Here is a 24,038-nt window from a genome sequence, read left to right as displayed (position 1 = left end):
AAATTTTCAAGTTTACAGTATTTTGGTGACATATTTTACTTATAGAATATGATAAAGGTTAGGGTTGCAAATGACAATGACCTGTTATTTTATACCCAACTGCAGCGAGCTGTCCTGCCATGTATTCACTATCTGAATTATTATGTGAGCAACCCCATGTCTTAACATATATCTTTTGAGTACCTACAAAAAAGTGTAAAACAAGACTGATTCAAAAGTTAATCAAACTTGTACCAATAAATTACAGAATAAGAATATCAACATACACAGTACAAGTTACAAAATGAATAAAAGAACAGCATTCCAATGTCCCCCGTGAGAAAAAAAAAGTGCAGAAAACTTTAAAATCACTGACATTTTAAAAGTCCAAGGGCCAAAACTTCCATAAAAATCATTCAACCATAACTAAAGTCAACCTTAATATGTAATTTCTCATAGTAAGACTACATACAAAATATAAAATCAATTGGTAAAAGCATTACAAAAAAATGTGAGGAAAACGGTTAATTCACTGAAATTTTCTAAGACCAAGGGCAATAACTTGCGTAAAAATCATTCAACCGTAACCAAACTCGAACTTAATCTGTGTAACTTCTCATAGTTAGACTACATACAAAATATAAAATCAATTGGTAAAAGCATTACAAAAAAATGTGCGGAAAACAGTTAATTCACTGAAATTTTCCAAGTCCAAGGGCCATAACTTCCGTAATAATCATTCAACCGTAACCTAAGTCTACCTTAATATGTTACTCTTCATAAAAAAGCCACATACCAAAAACAGAACTATTTGGTAAAAGTATAACAAAAAAAAGTGCAGAAAACCTGGACAGACGGATGGACACCCGGCATTTCCATGTCCCCTTGCGATGCGTCGCGGGGGACAATTAGTTTAAGGTCAACTGAAAATAATTTAGTTTTCAAGTCCTTTTCTCCCTTTAAATACTAGTTTATTGCAAAATCAATAAAGAAAAACATGCATTTCCCATGTTATTGTCTCCTACTATGAACCATGCAAATAGTAAAGTTCAATAGGGACTGTAAGTCTTGTCATGTGACTCTGTGATTTTATGAGAATGGGTTCTCGTCTACCATTCAAATGCATGGAGATTTGTCATTAACACATCAATGGGTTCAATATTAAAAGCAAATTTTTTTTTGTGTAAAAATACTGATAAAAAATGTAAATATCTAGTTCTACATGATAAAAATGTAAAGTAAAGCATTAATAGAAGATTTTGCAACGTGATTGCAGCGTTTCGATTTCCCGGAAGTAAACAATAAAATGCAGATCGGTCTTTGGATTTCAAAACGTTCTACATCGGAAATTCCGGAAGGGAAATAGAAACTAGAACGAGACTTACAACCTCTATTATGTTTAAGGAAATAAACCTTATCACTAAGAAATCCTGAACAAGGAAACTTGATAATCCCAAAAATGAAAACTGAACTCTTCAGAGATTCATTCATATATCCTGTGGAATAATCTACCCAAACATTTACGTAATCAAGCCACTACTAACTCAATTCAAAATGAATATGAAGAAGTACCTTATGACTCATTAAAAGAGAAAAATATTGCTGTTTACACTGTTTGCACTGTTTTTAATGTTCTATATTGTATATTATTTAAAGTGCTTTGATATTGTCAAATCAGCTTTTGTTTTATTATGTGTGTGTTTTAGTAGTTAAAGTTTAGCGTGTGTGGGATTAAGGGAAGATTAGCTTGTAAACTGTGTTACAATGTGGAAATAAAGATTTTATTATTATCTGTAGTAAACTATCTTCATTCAGTATCATAGTCAATAAACTAGAGGCCCTGTTTGTCACAGGAGCCTCACGTCATTTGTTAGTAGTGATTTTTTTTAGTAAATCAAATGTGTCTGCAGATGCCCCTGCTCACTAGATTTGCCAAATTAAGAACATGTTTATTTTTGTATGAAGACATGGTTGCAGATTCAGAAAGATTATGTAGCTCAAAAAATGTACGAGGAGATAGCTGTACAAGCCATAATCCATACATTTCTGAGTAAAATGACTAAGTGTAACTATCACCGATTTCCATAATATTTCACGGAAATCAAAATCCTTTGGCCTTGCACACCTTCATCATGTATAGAAATATCCTGTAAAATATTTTAGATGCAGTTCAAAAACTGTACAAGGAGATAGCCAGACTAGCCATGATCATGTGTAATCTGGACAGATGGACAGACAGACGGACAAAAGGATGGACAGGGGTGAATCAATATGCCCCCCGACTGTTTGTCACATGGGCATGTAGAAGATACATGTACCTTCCTTCCTCATGAATTCATTGAAAAATTGCTAGTGAATATAGAAATTAGATATTAATTTTGAATGGCCTAATAAACGCCGCTTTCAACACAACACTTTACTAACCAGGTATAAAACTGTCACCATGAACTTCGTCAGAATTCATAGATTTTCCGTAACGCTTGGCTTTAGGTACTACATGCTTTCTACCAGTTGTATGCCTAATATCATCAGCTGATGTTCCCTTTGCTACAATGTCTTCTATATCATCAACATCAAAGGCTGCAGGCATGGTTGTATTCGCCTATCTGCAATATGAAACTATTAATGACAACATAGTACAAAACATTAACAAACACATTTTATTTTTGTTACTAATAAGAAAACTACTGCGAGACCTTTAAGGCAGAATGGCTCACATAAAAACCATAAAAATCCAATTAGTAGAATAAATGTATATTTTGGTCATTGATAGTTTTCATCATGAACTTGATACGAAGTTGTTCAATTACAACAAATTATGCTAGACTTATATAGGCTTGTTCCTTGAAAGAGGGAATTTTTTTTTTCAACAATGGCTTCCGAAATGTTTGTTCTTTACTTTTGATTATTGAAATATTTTCTCATAGCCTGAAAGATACCACACAAAACTGGAGTTTAGGTCTAACACAGGTATGTATAATTATACATGTTCTTCCATTACAAACTGGGATTTTATATATCTTTCCCAAGGCCACTTAAAAGATTGTTAGCCACCAGTGGTTCCAAATTAGTTTGTTCTTTTACCAGACAGGTAAATCATTACCTTTCTCTAGACCAAATCAAGATTTACCAGACCAAAATTTTCAGCCGTGTTTTTTTTTTACATCAAATAAACAAGGAGAACAATCTTCAATTACCTTGACATTGTTATAATTAGTCTCATTCTCTCAGCAGAGATTCTTCAGTGATATTGGACATTTGGATTCATTATAACAATTTACTTCTAAACATAGAATTAGCAATGACACCTTATTTTCACATAGATTAAACAATAATGCCTGATTTTTCATTTGCAAGAATTTTGGCTTGTAGCCTCAATTTTTATGCCTTGTGAAAAAAATTATTCTAAATTTGAGCATTTTTTTCCCTCTGCCACAGAAAAAAATATTATGATTCAATATTCCCCCACTACTTAATGTAGATCTGTAAACATTTCCCTCCAGCTGTTGCTGAAAAAAAAGTTATTTTTGCACTTACGAGAAAAAAATATTCTAGCAAAATAAAATGCCAGCCATCCGCCTCTTCGAGAGAAAAATGGTCTGTGCCTCAAGTCTTAGTCTTATAATTACATATACAACATGTATATCTGTAACTGTAATGCCAAAATTACGTATAGGTTTATTCAGAAGTCATGGAGCCGATACGAAGGTTCTTACCGTGTTTCAAATGGTCTTAAATAATTTAAGACGATTATTCGATCAAACCATTACACGGGAATAATAATTATCAATTGTCATTTATGAAAACTAAACTAAAATTAACAGTTTGTAGAAATCCCAAAATTTCTTGTGCAACCGGAAGTACAACGTGAATGCAAGGAAAGCATCTTCATTACAGGAGAGCTGAGTCAAAGTGAAAATGAAAATAGAAGTTGAAGTTCACAGTTACAATATATTAGAATAATGACAATAAGCTGCAAAACAGCACTAGCTTGCTATCCAGTTTCTCGGTCAAAGGTGAATGAATGATTTACTTAACTTTTGAGCAACATTATTTAAAGTTACTATACATCAGGGAGTGTTTATTATGACTTTGTTTATGTAATATAAAGTCCCTTTAATAGGCTTTATACATGTAGTTAATCATAATGAACAAAAGTTACATCATGTGATAATGAATCATGATAATACGATTTTAGGCTTTGCTTATTTGGAACGGAGCTATTTGACTTTGGTGATTATGCATGGCTATGTTATTTCATTGCCAATGTCTTGACCAACTAGAATATGAGGGAATTCCACATGCTGTGTTCGTCTGAATTTCCTCTGACCTTGCAACCCTCCTTTTTCTTTTTTTATTTGGATATTGATATGTTGGGTTGTAACATATCAATATCCAAATAAAAGAAATGTGGGTTGCAGGGTCAGAGAAAATTTGGACTAATGCTGTGAGTCTGTGTGAAAAGTTGAAACAATCATTTCCTATCTTCGTATATCATTTTTGAAATACTTCAATCTTCACTTCTGATGTCATAATGTTGAGTTATTCATGTGGCAGTGTATCTACACCTATAGTGTGTCCCTAATACTCTGTTCTTATTAGAATTTTCAACACAATTGATATACAACACAATATGTATCTTTCATATCATGCAGTATGCAAAAGAATTATAAAATACTCTTAAATAGATAAACAAATTACACATAATGCAAAATGCAGCACTGACACATATTTTTCAAGGTTGTACTACTGTTTGAATGTCAAGAAACTCGGATAATTGAAAACAATTATTGCCTGGTCCTTTTGTCATGGTTGTAAACAGGAGTATGTTCAGAAAATATCAAAATCAGCCCCGAAAACTAAAGTGTTTTGAATGAATTTGAAAATTGCATAATTCACTAGTTGAATATGTGACTTTGTTAAAATCAAAGTTTAATTGCTGTTTATGCATGTGTTGCACTAAAATAGTAGATGAAAAATAAAGCAAAATTAGAAAATTTAGCTGTATTATGTTAAAATAGCTTATTTCACAAGACATTTTTATGTAGAAAATATAGAAGGCATATGTCAAAGTCTTTGATATTTATTATACTAAAATAGCCTTGTGTACTATAAAAGCTCCTGACAAAAGATTTTGTTGTTCATAGCTTACGTTCTATATTTTTGGATTAAAACACCTTGGACCTTTGAAATTTCATTTACCCAAGTCCTGGACCTTGACAATTTATTGAGGACTTTAGAGTTTACTCAGGTGGACCATGAATTTGAAACATGAAAAGTCCAGGACCTTTCTCTCTTCAAAATAAATTTGAACCCCTGATCATTACATGCTTTTATGAATTTTTCAGAAGGAGACTATTTCAGTTCTTCTCACTGGGCTAAAGTCTTGAAATTTAAGTTGATCTGTTCTTTTATTTCAGCTTTATGAAGATGTTTTAGATAGCAAATATGGTAGCATACACAATGTATGGTTAAGCCCAGGACATATATTTGTTACAGTGAAGAAGGGGAGACAACTCTTTACCTTTGACAACAGACCCGCCAGTAGATCTAGTGTAGGCACTTTTATAACCTATTTTATGTCATAACACTTCTTTGGTAATTGTTTTTATCTGGTCCATTCATCCTTCTGCTCCGAAAATTTATTTCTGTTTTATAACAAGAACCTTCAACATACATGTATACAGTTAAAATTTTGCATATGAATGTTCAATATTCATGTCAAGTCTGAGTTTGCCTTTTTTCATACATGTATATCCTTTTGGTGTTTAAAATTAAACTTTACAAAGAAAGGGTAAGTTTGAACATATGCAGGGGTTGTGTACATGAATCCACACACTAGGTCTTTTGTCTTAATTTATCCTCATTGACAAGAAGTTTTTGTAGTTGATAAAGGTAAATTTACTGTGTATAACTACTCAAATTATGAAGCCTCTCAGGTTTTGTTCAAAATTTTCTATGTAATTTAAGTGCATAAAAATTAGTTTATGTGAGGTATGGAACATTAAATTCAAGTTGTTGAAATTACAAGCCAGAATCAAGTGACATTGATTCAGTTATGGACCTGTAGTTAGATGCAATATTATTTAATTTAAAATATAAATATATTGACTACATTTATTATTATTTAATGGTTAGATAAAGAATAATTGTTATAACATTAAATACTATCATGTTCAAGTTGCATTAATATGGTACATTTATGTTGCTATGGATACAAGAAATGTATTACGGTTTATTAAATTTATGTTTCATTTTTAGGATATAGGTTTTGATGGTTTCCTTGACATCAAAGACCTCAAGTCACCTGTATTGGATATTCTGATTTCTGCAGTAAATTACAGTCTGGTTTATATAGTAAGTTACGAAATCATGTGCAATTCAAATTTTTTTTGCAATCTTGTAAAAATAAATCTGACAGATGTTTATTAAGTGAAACTTCAATCAATCCTAACACAATGCAACAATTAATTTACAAAAGTTGATTTAAAACATGTAAGTAAACACAGAAGATAATAAGCTCTTAACATAATCATTGAGTGGTTATTAAAATAGCAAAATTGAAAGCTTTTCCAATTTTTTTTTTAGATTGAGGTCAGTGGAAATGTTCAATGTTGGAAATACAGAGCAGAAAGATGGGCTTTGATGATAACATTTGGTATTGGAAACAAAGACACTACCTCCATCATCAGTTGCTGTCTCCATCCTTCCCAGAATACATTATACTGGTGTGAGAAACAAGATGGTGAAGGAGACAGACCTGTCTGTAGTATAGTAAAGGTTCAGTTGCCTGATGGTAATTTTCTTGCTATAAGGCAAAGTATTAAGTATTAAGTATTTTTATATACTTCTTTGACAGCTAGATAATTGTTATACATGTATTACAACATGGTCGATGTGATATGAACAAGTGATATAAATACAAATCATTGTTGTGATTGGTTGTTGTGTGGTAATGTCACATTGTCTGTAAATTCTAGTTGGTCAAATTTTTTGGTATTCGACTTAAACTCATTTTCATTATCAACAGTTGGATACAAATAATTCACCTTTCCAATTTTATCATGTTTAGATGAGGAGAAGTTGATGAAAAGAGACTTAGGACAACCTGCTGTTGTGTTCTCTAATTGTCCTGCTTGTCATCTTTACCCATCATGTTCAGGGTTGTACCTTGTAATTAGGTAAGTATTGAATAAACTGTATATGGTATGTGTTTTGTCAAACTTTTATACTGTAATTAGGTGTAGACTTTACATTTTTGATTCAGGAGATATTGTCCTTTTTAACTTTTGAAAAGCATATATATTTATATTATATTAAACACTGCATCCAGATCAACTTTCTCTTGTTATGCATGTAGAATTTTTATCTAATTTATTCAAAAGGTTCACACTGACTTTGGTTAGTAGCGCAGCTCCCACTTCTTGAGTGTTTATTTTTGTTATTTCATTGCTCATACTGACAATTTTGGAATGTAACTTGCTGTGTTGAAAGCTGCTGATATGAGACATCTATTGAACATCCCAAATCTGCATTTAGTGATGTCATCAATTGACAATTTAGAGTGAAAGTTATTATTTCCATTAAGTCATGTTTCCTTCAAATCAGAAAGATTGGCCAAATTCGTTGTTGCATTACGGACAGTGCTTGCAAAACACTAGTGTGTTCTCTCATAATGTTAAGATTGGATTATGGCAACTCCCTTTTATATGGTGTGAAATCTAGTGCCTTGAGCAAGCTTCAAAGAGTCCAGAATGCTGCCGCCAGATTGATATCATGGCACAGGAAATATGACCACATAACACCTGTGTTAATTGACCTACACTGGTTACCTGTTCAATTCTGGTGTCAATACAAACTCATCTTATGCATTTTAAAAGCAATCCATGGTATAGTTCCAGCATATCTCCAAGAGCTTCTGACTATTCCGCCCATCAAGATCACTACGCTCCCAAAACTCTGTGACACTTGAAACGCCAAGAGTAAAAACAAAAGTGTACGGTGAATGTAGGTTTGACAAGGCAGCTGCCAATGTATGGAACAATCTTTACGGTGAACTACGAGTTTTAGACAATATCAACATTTTTGAATCTAGACTGAAAACTCATCTTTTTAAGACGCTTATTGTGATGTTTTATAAATTTGACGTTATTATGTTTTATAGATTTTCAATTTTATCAGTGGTATTTTACAAATTTCCATATCTAAGATACATAATGACGGTTCTGAATAATATTTTTATTTTCATTTTCTTTTGTATAACTTTAGGTGTTGATTACTATGTACTTTGTATTGTATATCATTTATATGCTGTAAAGTGCTTAGAGTAAATGTAGTTTAGATTGGGGCTATACAAATATTGTAAATAGTAATAATAATGTGTTTAGGCATTGTAGGTAATTTCAGTATCTCATAAACAGTTTTTGACAGTCCTGTTTCACCATTCATTTGTACCAAAGGTTAGAAAGTCTTAAAATTCATGCACTTCATGTACTTTGTTTTAATGTTTTTATTTTAGAAATGATCCACCTCTGGTGTCAATGGTTTTGTTATTATCCAGTTATTCTAATAAGATTCTAGTCAGTGTTGGCAAACACCGAACAGAGATTAAAGATTTCAGCTGCAGTGAGGCTGTAGATTTCCACAAATTTACTTTCAAGCTTGCTGGGTTTATATCTCAGGTATGTCAATATAGTGATGAAATTCATTTTTATACTATTTATAGAGTTTTATTTTTGTTGTCAGCATTATGCTGTAAATGTGGAAATGGAGTAATTTTTGCTACGTTCAGCGACGTATCTACAAATATTACCCCTACACAAAAATGTCATTGTTTAATTAGTTAAGACTTTTATATGTCTGACAGCTAAGTTTACATCCACATAAAATATTTGACTCAGCAAATAATGGAGGTGAAAAAAACAGACACCCTATGAACTTTTTCACATTAACAGTACTTAAAAATGCTTTTCATCAAGACCATACTCTGATTTATTCTTTCTTTCCTCTTCATGTGTACTACATCTAAAACACTTTATAATGTAAGAGATGATTTAAATGAGAAGTTAAATGTTAACTTTTTTATTGTTTACTACTGTGAAGGTAATTATATTCATGGTAAGTCATTATTCCATTAGTTTGTGAAGTTTGAGTTCATGGATTTGAGTAGACCCAATAAGTTATGGAAATTTTATATTTACCGGTAATTAAGAATTCAATTATTCCGTAAAAAACACAAATACTGGTACCTCACAAACAATAGCTCTTCCAGAGTTACTGGTTCTTTATTTTTCAAGGTCAAACAAAGTGAACAGTTAAAGGGCATCATATACAGATTACAAGACATGAGTCTATCTATTGTGATGTGTGATGGAAGTCTGCACAATTTGTCAGATACTGAAGGTATGTGTCAGATTCTTCTTCCAAGACAATTGAAAGAACTTTTTAGTGTGTGGCAAATATTAGTTTTAAATTGAGAGAATCTCAATATTTCACTGAAAAACATAGATAAATTCACATATCCTCTATATTTATTATTTACCTGACATGTTAGTATATTAATTTTTTGTATCTCTGACCTTGATCGAATTGTCTGTAAAGTTTATTTTAGATTAATGATTCTTTCTTATTCATTAAAAATTTGGGATTTATATTACAGCTAGTGTAATAATAAACTTCAGGGAATAGAGTTGGTCTATCCATCACTTGATAAACCACCTTAGGTAGTTAACTGGACAACTGACAAAGAGATGTAATTTTCTATCTGATTCAGTACATGTAGTACTAAGTAATAGAAAGTGTACATCTAATTGATCGGTTAATTACCGAAGACATTTCATCAGATAATGGTGATTCAATTGAAGGAAGACAAATTCCATCACTATAAATTAGCTATTTTCCTCACCGTAAATTGTAAACAAAATGATATATTCCAATAAAATGATAATCAAAATATTGTCACACAGTTTTCCGGTTATACTGTTTTATAACAGGTGACATAAAAAAGAAGCAGTACATTCTACCACTGGATGGAAACTGTGACACTAGTGAATGGTTTGAATACCAAAATGTAATTGGTTCACTAGAGGGATCATGTATAATGTAAGTTGTATACTTAGAATGACATTAGTCAAAATGACTTATTTACAGTGTATAATAATTATATAGAAATGAGTTGCATTGTATTTACTAGAGTCCTCATCTGGTCTGGTTTGTATGGAGTTAAAGACTTGATACTGATATTGAGCAATTTAATGAAAATGTTTATAAAGTGCAATAAAAATAGGAGATGTGGTACAATTGCCAATTAGGCAGTCGTCCACCAAAAGCAACAAACAATTCAACTTCTATAGCTCACCACACAGTTTTCAATGATGGTCAAAACCTATTCCATAAAACTTGCTGTAAAAGCCATAAAATAAATGAAGTGACACTATTCATAAAAGAAGAATGTCCGTGTTATCTATAGAAAAAACGTAAAAAGAATAACAATGAACATAAAAGAACAATGACAACCACTGGACTTCAGATTCCTGGTTTGGGACACACACATTAAATATGTGAATGGGTTAAACGTGTTTGTGAGGGCTCAACCCTCCTAACCTTGGATAGTAGTGGGGAAATATAACAATAAGACTATTTATTGTGTCTGTGGAATTCAGATTTAACTCTTGAGATCAATACTAAATACAAACATTTTAACAAATAGGACAAAAGACAGCAAGCTGTATCTACCTCAAAAGAGAACCTGCTTTTTCTGCAAGTTAGTCAAAATCCAAATACAACTGATAAGCACACTTTGTTTAATTAAACAAAAATATCAATAAAAGCATGTCCAACAGGATTTAATGAAAATTTATCATAAAATGTCTAAGTAAAACAAAGTCTTTGTGCAAATGTTAAGATCAAAAGCAAAGCATGTTAAATATTGAAATAGACATGTATTTCATGCATCTCACATTATGGATGGTATAAATAAGTCAAGTAACAGAGGAAAGACTTTCTACCATTGAAAATGGTACCAGAATTGAATAATGCACTATAAGATTGATATACATATTTATGCAAAATGTTCATGCATTATATATGTATATTTTTAACTCTTACTTTTGTAGAATATACAAAAAACATGAACAGGAGTCTAGAATTGAACCTTGCACAGTAAAAAGTCCAGATGGTAGCCCTATATTAGGATTCTGTAAACTTAGTATTGGTACAATGTGGCCAGCATTCTATACTGAAAATAATATTTATACCTTACAGGTCAGAATAGTTTTTAAAGTATTGTGTATACTGTTGGTAAAGTTAGAAAGACATTCGTTATTTTGATAAGAGAACATTTTATTTTTTTTCTTGAATGAATATAATGCTTTTATGGCATTTTCAGTTGATCTGGTATCACTTTTAATAAAATCTGCCTGTGCTTTTGAGTGATTTAGGGAGCTATTTGACCTCTCAGGAGCCAGGCTAGATGTGTATCGAGTATCGAAAGTTGTACCTGTTCAGTTCCAATTACCATAAAAAAAATCATCATTTAAATTATAAAACTAAACAAAGGGGGAAAACCATAAATATCACATTGCTGAGTTAATACACTAATCAATGAATAGATCAGAAATTAGAAACACTTTCTTATTAAGATATGAATTGTCTATCACAAGATACATCAATTAAACATTTGAATGAAGGTTTGTGTTATTGCAGTGGTCAAATGAGACTGATAAACAGAGTATAGAAGAAATGTTGAGGACTAGTAGTTTTCAGACCAACGCTGTTCAACTAGCCTTACTAGAAAAGAAAAAGTTTGATGAGCCATCCCCTGAAGTTTATAGAGATCTGGGTAATCTGAGACAGAATCATTTACTGAATATGAATAGAGAGCCAACTACAAAAATAGCAGCACTATTAGGTTAGCAATGCATTTTGTGTAAGAATAGGGCAATGGGTTGCACATCATTTTTCTCAATTTAGTCTTTTTTTGCCTCAAATATATTCAATACATCTAGTTAACTGCCAAAAAGCTTTATAAAAAAAATATTTTCTTAATGAGTCCTCTATGTAACAGAAACCAAATGTTATATACAAACCAAACTTTTGGATTTTTATTGAAAAAAATCAAAGAGATAATATGAATTTTTATCTATATTCACTTTTGAAAATCTACATTTTACTGTAAGTTAAAAAAAATATTGTATGCATTAATTATTGTGGCATAGTCATTTTAGTCATGTATAATTTATCACAGCAATATTAAATCAGCCAGATTTTTAACAATAATTGCTAAAATTTACAGTATTCAGTATTTTTGTTTTATTATAGAGCCATATTTAAAGAATTACTGGGAACTAGATTCTATACAACAGACATATTTAACACAAGTACAGGTAAACCTACCCATGATCAGTACAAACAAAGGTTATTTTGATAAGCCTACTGTATTGTTCCAAGATTCTTTATACAAGATAATATACTCAGATATTAGTTACATTCTTTATAATTTAATATTTTGGCAAAAACTATGATAAATTAATATAAATTTATTCCAATAGACATGCCTATTATCAGACAGGATTATTAGATTGGTAAAAGTAGTGCAGTTAAAAGGGGCGTAGTTCATGACCTTGTTTATTGATCTGGTGATAGGAAAATTTTGTATCCAAGATAAAATAAAAATGACGGCATCATTCTTACTTTAAAAATGGTCATATAATACAATATAATTTAACCATTTACTTCATTATGATACCTTTTCTATTAACCCCTTTTTCCCTTTCCTAGGACTTTTACTGGGCTTGACCCATGGATTTCTCACAATGTTTTGGCTAATTTGATTTGCAAGGCTTACAGCAAAGCAATTGACACTTTTTTAACAGTGTTGGAGGCAAAAAAGAAACAGAATCTGGAAGCCTCAAAATAGTACAATGTATAAAATTTTGCTCTATACAATGTTTGATGGATTTAGTAAGTTTCTTATACTACCATTTAATACTTGAAAAAAATAAAGCCAACTATCAGTAAAAACATTTTACCCCTTGATGCTCCCTGTAACCATGAACCAGTCCCTACAACCTGTTTATGAAGACATTCTGCCATACATACTTCCCCTAAGTTTGAGCTTTATGAAGTTTGAAGGCTTTAGAACATTTCAATTTTTTTGGCTGGAATCACTTAGTTAAAAAGATGACACATCAACCAAGTCTTATTCAGGTAAGGGTTAATGGACTGTAAAACAATAACACATACTATAAACAAAAGATAATTGAGAAGATTAGATATTTTAAGAATAATATTTAATATTTAAACAAAATTATATTGTCAATTAAATTTACTTCTAGAAACTTCCTAGTATGTCCAGTCAGAATATTGAAAAGGAAGTTTTACACACACTGTCTCCTCAAACATTAATGTCAATGACAACACGACAGTCATGGCTCCTGATTCTGTCATGTTCATACCCACATCAAGTGCTGAATGTTTTGACATCATTGATGGATTTTGAAACAGGTATAGATGTAAATCATTTATTGCATCAATTCTAACAGACTTTTCATTGGGGTGTTTGTTTTAACATACCAGTACATTCGTATTGATAAAAAAGAAGAAATTGACTATTACATTTACCAGTAAGTCTTGCAGTCAATATCATTTCCACAAACATTATTATTGGAAAGTCAATTTTCATTTTAATTGCTTTGTACAAGTAGATATGTACCTAGTTTATTACATCCCATGATTTACAGAAGATATCAGCACCTCCCAGATACAGCGGTGGCAGTGTATTTTAGCTAGTGAGAACACAGCTAGTGCAGTGAGTAGTGATGTTGCTGTGCCACTATTTGAACACATATGCAGACTCATGCTGTTAATACAGCCACATAAACTGGTAGGTATCATTTTATTCCTCTGTGTTGTAGGGGGGGGACATGGAAATGCGTCCATCCATCTATCCACGTTTTCCACACTTTTTTTTGTAATGCTTTTATTAACTGATTTTATATTTTGTTTGTAGTCTTACTATGAGAAGTTACAGATTAAGTTCAACTTTGGTTACGGTTGATTGATTTTTATGGAAGTTACTGCCCTATGACTTTGAAAATTTCAGTGAATTTACAGTTTTTCCATGCCTTTTTTTGTGATGCTTTTACCAATTGATTGTATATTTTGTATGTAATCTTACTATGAGAAGTTACAGATTAAGTTCGACTATAGTTATGGTTGAATGATTTTTACAGAAGTTATGGCCCTTGGACTTAGAAAATTTCAGTGAATTTAGTTTTTTCTGCACTTTTTTTTGTAATGCTTTTACCAATCAATTTTTTGTTTTGTATGTAGTCTTACTATGAGAAATTACAGATTAAGTTCAACTTTAGTTATGGTTGAATGATTTTTTACAGAAGTTATGGCCCTTAGACTTAGAAAATTTCTGTGATATTAAAGTTTTCAGCACTTGTTTTTTATTTTGGGGGGGAGGGGGCATTAGAATGCTGTTCTTTTATTTTATTTGAATGAACAAAAATCTAGTTTTATTATTAGGCGTACTGATACTATATGTTGATGTATTTATGTACCATAGAACAAAGGTTGAAGTATTCATCTATAGGTTTTTTTAGATTTAAATGCATGATTTCTTGACACATTTGCACGTTATAGATTATTATTTTCTTCAAAAAGAGTAATTCCCTGTGCTGTAATTATTTCCTAGTTTATTTCAGTTTTAAACTAATTGTTGAAATACAATTCCATCCACATATACCAGTAGTTGTATTTTCTACAGCACTCATTGTTTCTTATATGACCTATTAGGTTGCATTATTTGCAAGTTCAGTTTATGTTTTATGACTACAAAAAAACATTAAACAGTAAAGGAAATAAAGTCATCATTGGCATTGATTGTATTTATTTTTGTAGTTCCATTTTCATTACTTGAAAATTTTTCTACAATCTCTTTAAGTTACACATTGAAATAACTTGACATGAACTTACAAATAACTTAGTGTATATTGAATGTCTCAGTTGTAGAATTATGATAATCAACAACTTGCCATGTAAGAAATTGTATTTCTTTCATCAAGCTTGTGTATATTTAAGGAATTCACTATTTGATTTTTAGGAAGGAGGTTAGGATTAAATTTGAAATAAAAAGGCAGGATGATGACATATGGTTATGACAAATCCTGGATGAATTATTTGGTAAAATAAAAAGTAGGATGCAAGTGGTTGAAAAAAAATCAGGATATGGTTTGTTAAAAAAAAAAACCAGGACAGGCTAGAGTGAAAAAAAAGTCAGAAATCATACTGAAAAAAAATCAGGTCTCAAAATTTGATCCTAGCCCCACCTCCATTAGAAATCAAATAGCTGCTCCCTAACATGTAATGATAAATTAGAAAACAGTTCATTCATCAGTCATGTGTTCCATTTGCTTGCTTACAAAAGTGATTAGTTAACATGTACTACCGCATTAATTCTCATTGTGATTTTCACTCTCAATGTGTTCATTTTGTTTTTTTTAGGTTCAGTTTGTGAAGCTATGTCAAATGATCAATAACCAGAAAGTTGGTGTTTCTGCTTTCATAAGGAAAAGACAGGCTGTAAGTTTTGAATTGATCCAAAGCACAACAAGGTTCCAGTGTCTTAGATAGCCTTAAAAGAGGGATACATTACCCCTTCATCCTCTTGAAGAACGTGAATAATCATGTCAAAACAATTCTAGCTTGAACCAAGAAATAGTATAGTAGAGCTAATTTTGTCATAACTTTACCCATCATTTTGGTTAAGCATGCTCAAATGCCCTTTTATCTTAATTTTCTTGCCAGCATGCTTTCAGGTTTTCCTTATTTATACCCCCACTTGCAAAGTGGGAGTATATAGTGATAGGGGTGTCTTTCCTTCCTTCCCTCTTTCTGTTATGTGTAGAGGGTCTCATCTCCTATCCCTTACTCCTCCTATACCACTGATTGAAATTTGTTTAAACTTTCTAAAACTCTTCATTACATATTCCCATTGTGCACATACTATTTAGGATTTTGATCTAAATCAATACAGAGGTGAAGAGGTGCATGTTATCAAATGGGGGAGTGGGAATATCAGGTATCAAATCCTCAAAATTCTAAAAAAAAAAAAAAAAAAAAAAAAAAAAGCCTGAAATGGTTTTGTTAAAATCCTACATTTTTCAAATATTGAACAAGCCTTGCCCCTTGCCTTAATATAGAAAAACAATTTGAAATCTCTTTCTTTTATGCATAAATTTCACAAAAAAAATTAAAACCTCACTTCACTCACTGTTCATAGATCCTGGATTAGACTCTGTTGAGGTGCATACACATTGTTTTTTTTATTTTGATTTTAAAATTTGTTAAATAAGTTCTTAAAATTCCTGAAAATTACTCTTTTTTTTAGCCTTTAGATATGCCCTTTATTCAAATGTTGCTTGAAAGCCTGAGCTGGATCACTGGGATCTCTCATAGTAATTTTTTTTACACTTTATTATATTGTTTCAAGTGTTTTTAAAAAAAAAGCTAATAAAGAATTTCATCTGTAATTTATAAATCAAAATTTTACAAGGAAAGAGACTACAAGAATACATGTACTTAATTATGATGTTCATTCATTTGCTGTTTTTTTTATGCTATTACATGTACGGTACTTTTCTATTTAGACAAAGAAAATTACCCAAAACACTTAATTGTCTTATAGGTAGCTTTTTCACGTTTTAATTTTTTTTTGTAAATACTGAGACTAAGTGTGTTTTCTTTCATGTATGTTGTGATGAATTCTATTTACTCTAAATTTTCCAACAGTTACAATACTATGACAGAGCATTAGGGTGTTTGCCTCCACCCAAGTCATCAGAAGATCCTGATATTGCTGTTACTGCCTATGTGAACTTACTAATGGTCAGGTAATGATTAAAGTCTGTTATTTTAACCCTGAAATATGTTTTCATAGTTTTCTTTCTTCCACATCATCATTAAACTAATGCTGTGTTTACAGTTTATGTGCAGTTGTTTCATATGCATTGGTTATATTTTTGGTGTATTGAATGCTCATTCTTATCCGATTTAGGATAGACTTAATATTTATGTGTGAATGCTATCAGTTCACATTCACAAGAAATTATCATAATAATTTTTATGAAGCATAATATTAAAACAACATTGTAAAATATGCATTCCAATGTAAAGTTGAATTTGCATATTTTATCTGTTCAGTATAAATGCAAATTGAATTATGCTCATTAGCTAAATTCCATTACAATTTATATTGGAATATTCATATCCACTAAAGCTGTTTTATACTCCAGAAAACAAAGTTTTGGATAAACATCATTTGTCTATCAACACAGCTTGTCAACACAACTCACTCCTGCAATTCTGCTTGACTGATTTGGATGAAGTTAGGTGTCATATGTAGATGTGCCTGAAGGAAAAAACTTGGATCCCTGCAAGGGGAGATAATCCCATTTCAAGGTTTTACAACTTAGATTAAGCAGAACTTATTGAAATTTACAAGGTTTTGTTCCTCTATTGAAATGTTGATGATGAAAGATAATCATTGTGAGGTATTTGTAAAAATCCATTTAAGGATGTTACAATTTATAAGTCAATGTGAAGGGGATGTTTTTTGGGGTCTCTTTTTTTGGAGTTTTCTTATTCTTATTTCAATTTATATTTGCATTAAATGTGGCTATATGCAGATGTGAACACAGCTTTAGGAGGTATACCTAGGGTAAGGGACATAACTCTTGAAATCAGTGATATGTTTGTATCATATTCAATTTCACCATAGGCTCTCAAGCTTGAAGCATAATAAAATCCATCCAAGTTAATTAGATGCTTACATAACATTGAAGTAAAATGCTGCATACAAATGTTCCAATGATTTTTAAGAGTTGTGTCCCTTACACTAGGGATACCTCCTTAAGTTCATATGAATACACTTACTAAAATGAAATAAATACTATTTTATTACGGTAATATCATGTTGGACATGCATGTCATGTCTGAACATTGCTTTTGAAGTTTCTTTTTATTTCAGTGAGAAGTATCAGTGTGAAAATACTGCATTGGGGATGTACATAGACTATGGTAAATGGAAGGAAGGTTTAATACTGATACAACAATACAAAGGGAATCAATCCTTATACCACACTCTCTACCTTACACTGTTCAGGGCAATGACACAGGTTAATTAATTGGTTTTGGTTTTTCTATATGTAATGCAAAGATGTTGGTGCTGAAGTTAAAGAACTTTAAAATTTATTACCTTCTAAATTATTCTTTATGTAATAAAAATAAGTTGGGAGATTTTTATTTTTTTTGTTTATTTGCTTTTTTTTAAATAACATTGCAATATATAGCTATTTGTATTACTTCCAATTTTAGTACAAAATGTATTATAATATACAATAATATTTAAAACATGTCCTTCATTTTTAGAATATACACTGTCAACCAGTTTATTTAGTCTCATTCCTTTATTTTTTTCCAGAAAGAAGTAATAGCTCAATATGCTGAAGAACTGTTCACTGATTCACCAGACATGTCATGGTGTGTATATGAACTGCTTCTATTAACTATCAGTTTCAAATTGGCATAGTGGTATCTAATATCGAATACAGGTTTAAGTCCTCATAACACAAAGCCATGAGATCATTGCTCTCTCCATCTCTCCGTGATCTTTGTGATATACAAGATAGTAGAAGAATCCTAACAAATAACCTAATAGGCTGCCAGTGTGACAGCTACCATAATAATGTTAAGTTTCTTAGGATCAATACTAATTTTCCCATTCCGTCATTACAATTTATATGCTACAAGTACTCATCTACCCTAGTTTTATCATGATTCTTTTATGATCATGTCTGCTTTAGGAACAGCTACTCTCTATACAACTTTATCTAATATTAGCATTAGGTCTACATTGCTTTAATCCTGAATTATCTATGGTGCCAATTCATGTATCACCAATGTTCAATGCTCTCTCTAAATCTTATTTTGGTTTTTATTTTCTTCAAATTAATGAGTTAAATGTGACTCGTTTCTGTCAATTCAAATTCACAACTAATACAAGACCAATCAGTTCACTACTACAACTGTATTGACAGTTGGCCACATGTAAAATATTCTATTAAAAAGATTTTAATTTTTCTTATGTTTTAGTTCAAATTCTACTTTTTTTTCAAAAATATAATGGGTTTATATTATATTCTATTTGTCACATGCACACATAAGAAAAATATTAAAATTACCTGTTATTTGTAACAGTAAGGATTTTAATTCAAGTAATTGCCAAAGGTGGAATCGGGCCTGGCACGCACCCTCCCACTTTTGTGAAACAAGTGAATGAAATGAGAGTCACTAATGTGGTGGTGCATGTTTCCTCCTTGGTTTAGTTAATAACAGTTTTATTTGCTCAACTAGAACAAATGGGATAGGACACAAGCTAATCAAAGTTATGAAGTCTTCTCCCTCTTTGGTCAGTCATTGTGCCCTCCTGTTCTTCAATTCCTGTATCTGTCCCGGATTGCCTGATCAAGCATTTTCTATGGAGGCACACACTTATTTTGTAAGATTTGTTGCTAGTTCAAATAATGTACTGGTGGCCAATCTGTTCATGGAAATACCATTTTACACAATGCCGGTACATTTAATATTCTATTTCAGAGAGAAAAAAATAAGAAAAGTTTTTAGGTGGAGAGATCAATTGAAAGTGTACCTAAAAATTCTAAATCAAACATACGAGAAAAACCTAAAGGAAACATGCAATAACGACATATTCAGATATCTCATTGGCTTGATTGGTAGGTCATCACTTATATGTGTACAAAGTAAACAATGTCGGAGTTACGTCCTTATATAGTAGAACTCCAGATCTGATACAGAGAATATGTCCCACTAATTTTCCTGATATTCATTATATAAACATACTTATTAGAAATGAAACTTTAAAGGATTTACATGTCATTGAAATAAGATGTTTGTTTAGATGGTCAAAGCTTGCCCTGATAAGTTCAGGCATATCTTTTGTATTACAGCATTTCACAGATGACTTCATTTCTGTTACCAAAAGAAGCCAAGATTGCCAAAGATGTTTTTGCTACATCATCCGATATTCCATTGCATGCTGTGAGAGACTCTTTTATGAAATATTTCAGGAAAAAGCCTTGAATAAAGATGGCTGATTAGGAAAACCAGAAAACATTCAGATTTTGGAATAATATTTTCATTTACATTTCAATATCATGCATTGTGATTATTTCAAGTTGAAATTTCATATTTTGTTCCTATTTGTGCAATGTATATTGTTAAGTTTCAAATATATATTTTTTGACCTTGTTTGTGTATTTTGAATGAAATGAGGACCCTGGTAGTCAGTATATAATTAGCTTCATTGTGTATATGATACATATTTTTGATACAATGTGCATTGAAGACCATGTGAAAACGTGAATAATGGTTAAGTCTGAAGAGACAAGGTGATTGTAAAAAAGTGACAGCCTGATTTTCAAAGCACAAAGACAAATTTTCAATTACAAGAAAGTAACAAGAAGCAAGTATCATGTGAGCTGTTGCTATTTTTTTTTTATTTTTTAAATCTTCAAACACCTCTATTTTTATGATTTGAGGCACCAATGTACAACACTCAAGCCAGCTAACAAAGTGTGGTGTAGAAAAATTGAAAGTCTTGAAAAACTTCAAAAATTTACAGATAAATCTAATACTAAAATACTACTGGTTCAAAATATACTGATCTCCTACCTAAAAGAAGAAAACTTATGAAAATGTGGTAAGTCATACATTAAGAAAATCACATGTTCTTTGAGCATGATTTTCATATTGAAACTGAAATGAACATATACATCTACATGTACATGAAGAAAACAAATCCAGTTTTTATATTATTTATTCAAACAGTTCATGAAATTAAAAAATAAAAAAAAGTGTAAAGAGAAAAAAAACCAAACAATTTAAGTCTTGATCAGGTCATTCTTTATAAAGTTTTATGTATAAACATTGAGTAATAACCAAAATGAATTAAAATCCACTACAAAATGCACATGTGAAAAAATTTAGTAATTATCAAGACTACCCTAAAATACAACTTTTAACTTCTTGCAAACTGTCTAATATCTTTCTGATAAAAGTGCCTCATAAAAAGTTGACCACAGGAAGAAAGCATGATAAATAAATAAACATAAAACATGAACATATTAATGATGACAGATTTGCAGTGTCCCATTTAAAATTAGCTGAACAGAAAACGAACAACCAGTATCATATAATTATAGACAAAACATTCTCTTTTTACGTCAGAAAACAGTTCTCTATCCATATAAAAATTGTTGTCTAGATACTACATATATAAATATAGGGTTGTTTCAATTTTTCATGTTTTCTGAAGCAACTAAATGCACAAAAGTAATCCAATAATACAATTGGTCCAACATAAGGGAGCTTGTCTTTTCAAATGTCAAGTTAGTATAAGGTAATTCTTCACTGATTTGCTGATTCACAAGCATCAATCCAGTCACCATAGACATCAATAGCTTCTGAAAGATCTGGAGTTTGCTAAGGAAATTAGAGATCTACAAAATTGTAACCTATTCTAACAATCAGCTTCTAACCACCTGTTAATCAATTGTATGACGTAAGTATACTTTTAAAATTGATTTAAATTTTATGGATCCAGAAAAATATGTTTCAATTACTAATTTTTTTGTCTTATACTGTCCCTGTGTTCTCTCTTTAACTGCATGTAATACATTTATTTCTATCAGGCTACATGCACTTTTAATTTTTTACATGTATATCATTGAAAGGATACAATTAATAGTTGTTTGGAAAGCTTCAAGACAGACAGTACATTCTATCATTCCAGTGTTCCGTTCTCTGTCCCTAAAATAAAAATTTCATTTCCATATTCTTGAAATACATGTATCATCACTTAAAAGTAAAATTAATGATTTACAAAATTTATCATTTAGTCCAGTTAAAACTTGTTTCATTAAACCATATTCACTGAACTACTCTAGATGATACATGATTGTGTAGATAGCAAATCAGCTAAAATCTAGAATATCATGGACATCTTAACCAGCAACTAGTTACTTTTTTTTCAGCCCAAGTTTACTGATTGTCATACTAAATTACAAGAATTTAATTCCAATAAGTAATATATAAAAGCTTGTTGTACATGTAAGTAAATGAATAAAATTACAATTTAACTTCACAGGATTTCTCGTGATTGCAGAAGGGGCAATTAAATTGGGCATCAAGGGGTTCCACTATTTTCCTTTTGGGTGGGGGTTTTCTTGCCTTCTTTCTTCTACCCATGACTGTTCAACAACCTGAAATATGCTCCTGAAAGAAAAATTAAATACATGTAAATGCTTGAACAACTTGTTTTGTACACCAAATCAATGGAAGGCTCATGTGTGTATAGCAGGGTTTTTACAAATGCAGATCAAGTCGGGTACAGTTTTTACCAACTGTAACTAGAATGTATTAATTGATCAATTCAAAAAGTGTCATCAGACATCCGTTTTGAAATGCAGATAGAATTATAGAAATACTAAAATATTATAAAAATACCATGACATCAAGTGTTTGAAAGACTTAAATGAAAATATCTAAATTCGTCAGAATTTAATGTGTTTCCCATTAAAGAATACATAAAATGTATTAATTTCATGAAGACATACATGTACTTCAACTAAAATTACCATTATATTAACTCATTACTGGATCTGACTAGCTTGGGTTTTAAAAATAGTGTTTTTCTTTATTCTTCACTTAGTAAAAATTTTACTTAAATGCATTTATAGTGCCTAGCATTCTTGTCAGTAGAATTATTATGTTGAGTTATTTTAAGTTTTTCAAATGTATAAATGATTTAATTTTCAAAGTTACAACTGATTCAAATGAAAAAAAGTTGCACAAAAAATGGTTTATAAAATTTAGAAATTTTATCATTTAGAAATTACCAAGTTTTGATAATCTAATGATAGAGATCACCCTATAGTATATGTAAAATGTATATCAATTTTAAGTATCTAAATAAAAAACCATTTTTAAATTATTTCAATCCTAAATCAATTTCAATCAAATAATTATTTGAATAGGAATTGAAATAAGATAAACATCATATTGAGATAAAAAGCAAAGTTTTTAAATTCCCATATTTAATTATTTCTCTTTTTTAGAAAGTATATTCTAGTCATTTTTGTCCAATTATATATTTTCATCAATAAATCGAATACCAGCATATTTCCATTTATTAAGTAGAATTGTATTGTATCCCATATGACTCCTCATAATTGTTTAATCTCTCACCAGAAGTAGGGTATGGCAAATTTAATGGCAGATACATGATGTAGTTGACATTTGATTCATTGGTTTAATAATTAAACAGACAAGACTATGACATAATATACTGAGGTGGAAAGTAAAATGGCCAAAATTTATATGTATATAAATAACATTAGTGTTGTTTGACCACCAGAATGGGAATAACCCAGTGTAAGTGATATTACAAATACAACACAACTAAGCAACATAAACAATGTTGCATGTCATTCAAATAAGAATAGCCCAAACCCTCATAAGCGAAGCTTTAAATCAGACATTAAAGTTTGTGGTGATCCTTAGCTTTGTTGGTCACTATTTTTTATCCTTTCGACAGTTTCGTCAGTTCATAATGCAAATCCAAAATATTCTAGATACATGTATTTCTTTCATACAATTCAGAAAAGTTTGGTGTAAAGACTAAGTAATTTAGTGTTCGCTAACAGAGGAATGTCACTAACTGCATCCTTAAGCTGATTAAGTATACATACTACCAAACAATATGTACAAAAACAAAAATGCAGCTCCAGTAAGCGCGATTATTCGGGAACGAAAATCAGCTTGGATTTTGTGGCTTTCGACGCCTTTAAAAAACGTACTAGTGATCGTGATTCAATTTTAACTAAATGATAAAACAATTTATTTAGAATAGTACAAATTATACATTTAGCAGATAACTTGTATTTAATTTTGATATTTTAATTTAGTGTTTGCTA

General features: G+C 30.8%; 3 protein-coding genes across 6 annotated transcripts in view; 1 reads left to right on the top strand and 2 right to left on the bottom strand.

Annotated features, from left to right (window-relative positions):
* LOC148629379 (threonylcarbamoyladenosine tRNA methylthiotransferase-like) overlaps positions 1-3,858 on the bottom strand; it is a 28,576-nt gene extending 24,718 nt beyond the window's left edge. Inside the window, exons 1-3 of one of the 3 annotated variants that reach the window (XM_088550009.1) lie at positions 3,517-3,858; positions 2,404-2,585; positions 82-183 (exon numbers count right to left, since the gene is read on the bottom strand). In XM_088550009.1, coding sequence (XP_088406135.1) covers positions 82-183; positions 2,404-2,569 — 268 coding nt within the window. In that variant the 5' untranslated portion in view covers positions 2,570-2,585; positions 3,517-3,858. Of the gene's footprint in view, positions 1-81; positions 184-2,403; positions 2,587-3,516 lie in introns of all 3 variants that reach the window. The other 2 variants (XM_088549999.1, XM_088550015.1) reach the window with 2 other exon arrangements.
* On the top strand, positions 3,845-20,313 carry LOC148629378 (uncharacterized). Its single transcript, XM_088549984.1, has 18 exons — positions 3,845-3,995; positions 5,400-5,534; positions 6,241-6,336; positions 6,568-6,775; positions 7,052-7,160; positions 8,498-8,660; positions 9,276-9,381; positions 9,972-10,080; positions 11,094-11,241; positions 11,683-11,887; positions 12,298-12,362; positions 13,314-13,482; positions 13,719-13,861; positions 15,490-15,567; positions 16,777-16,877; positions 18,014-18,161; positions 18,467-18,525; positions 20,013-20,313. The coding sequence occupies exons 1-18, from the start codon at positions 3,942-3,944 to the stop codon at positions 20,143-20,145; spliced, it is 2,229 nt and encodes a 742-aa protein (XP_088406110.1). The 5' UTR covers positions 3,845-3,941; the 3' UTR covers positions 20,146-20,313.
* Positions 20,314-20,865: 552 nt separating this feature from the next.
* On the bottom strand, positions 20,866-23,928 carry LOC148629377 (transcription elongation factor 1 homolog). Of its 2 annotated transcripts, none has more exons than XM_088550027.1 (4): positions 23,814-23,928; positions 22,196-22,338; positions 21,803-21,873; positions 20,866-21,536 (listed from the first exon to the last, which is right to left on the bottom strand). In XM_088550027.1, exons 2-4 carry the CDS (start codon positions 22,309-22,311, stop codon positions 21,472-21,474), a joined length of 252 nt encoding a protein of 83 aa, XP_088406153.1. In that variant the 5' UTR covers positions 22,312-22,338; positions 23,814-23,928; the 3' UTR covers positions 20,866-21,471. The 2 variants fall into 2 exon arrangements, with proteins under 2 accessions (XP_088406153.1, XP_088406155.1); XM_088550029.1 differs by having other exon boundaries at positions 21,268-21,536; positions 23,831-23,904.
* Positions 23,929-24,038: the final 110 nt, after the last annotated feature.

This window comes from Perna viridis, chromosome 1 (assembly GCF_037379345.1).
Source record: "Perna viridis isolate PV_CMFRI_1.1 ecotype Kerala chromosome 1, ASM3737934v1, whole genome shotgun sequence".
NCBI lineage: Eukaryota > Metazoa > Mollusca > Bivalvia > Mytilida > Mytilidae > Perna > Perna viridis.
This window is presented reverse-complemented; position numbering and strand designations above follow the sequence as displayed.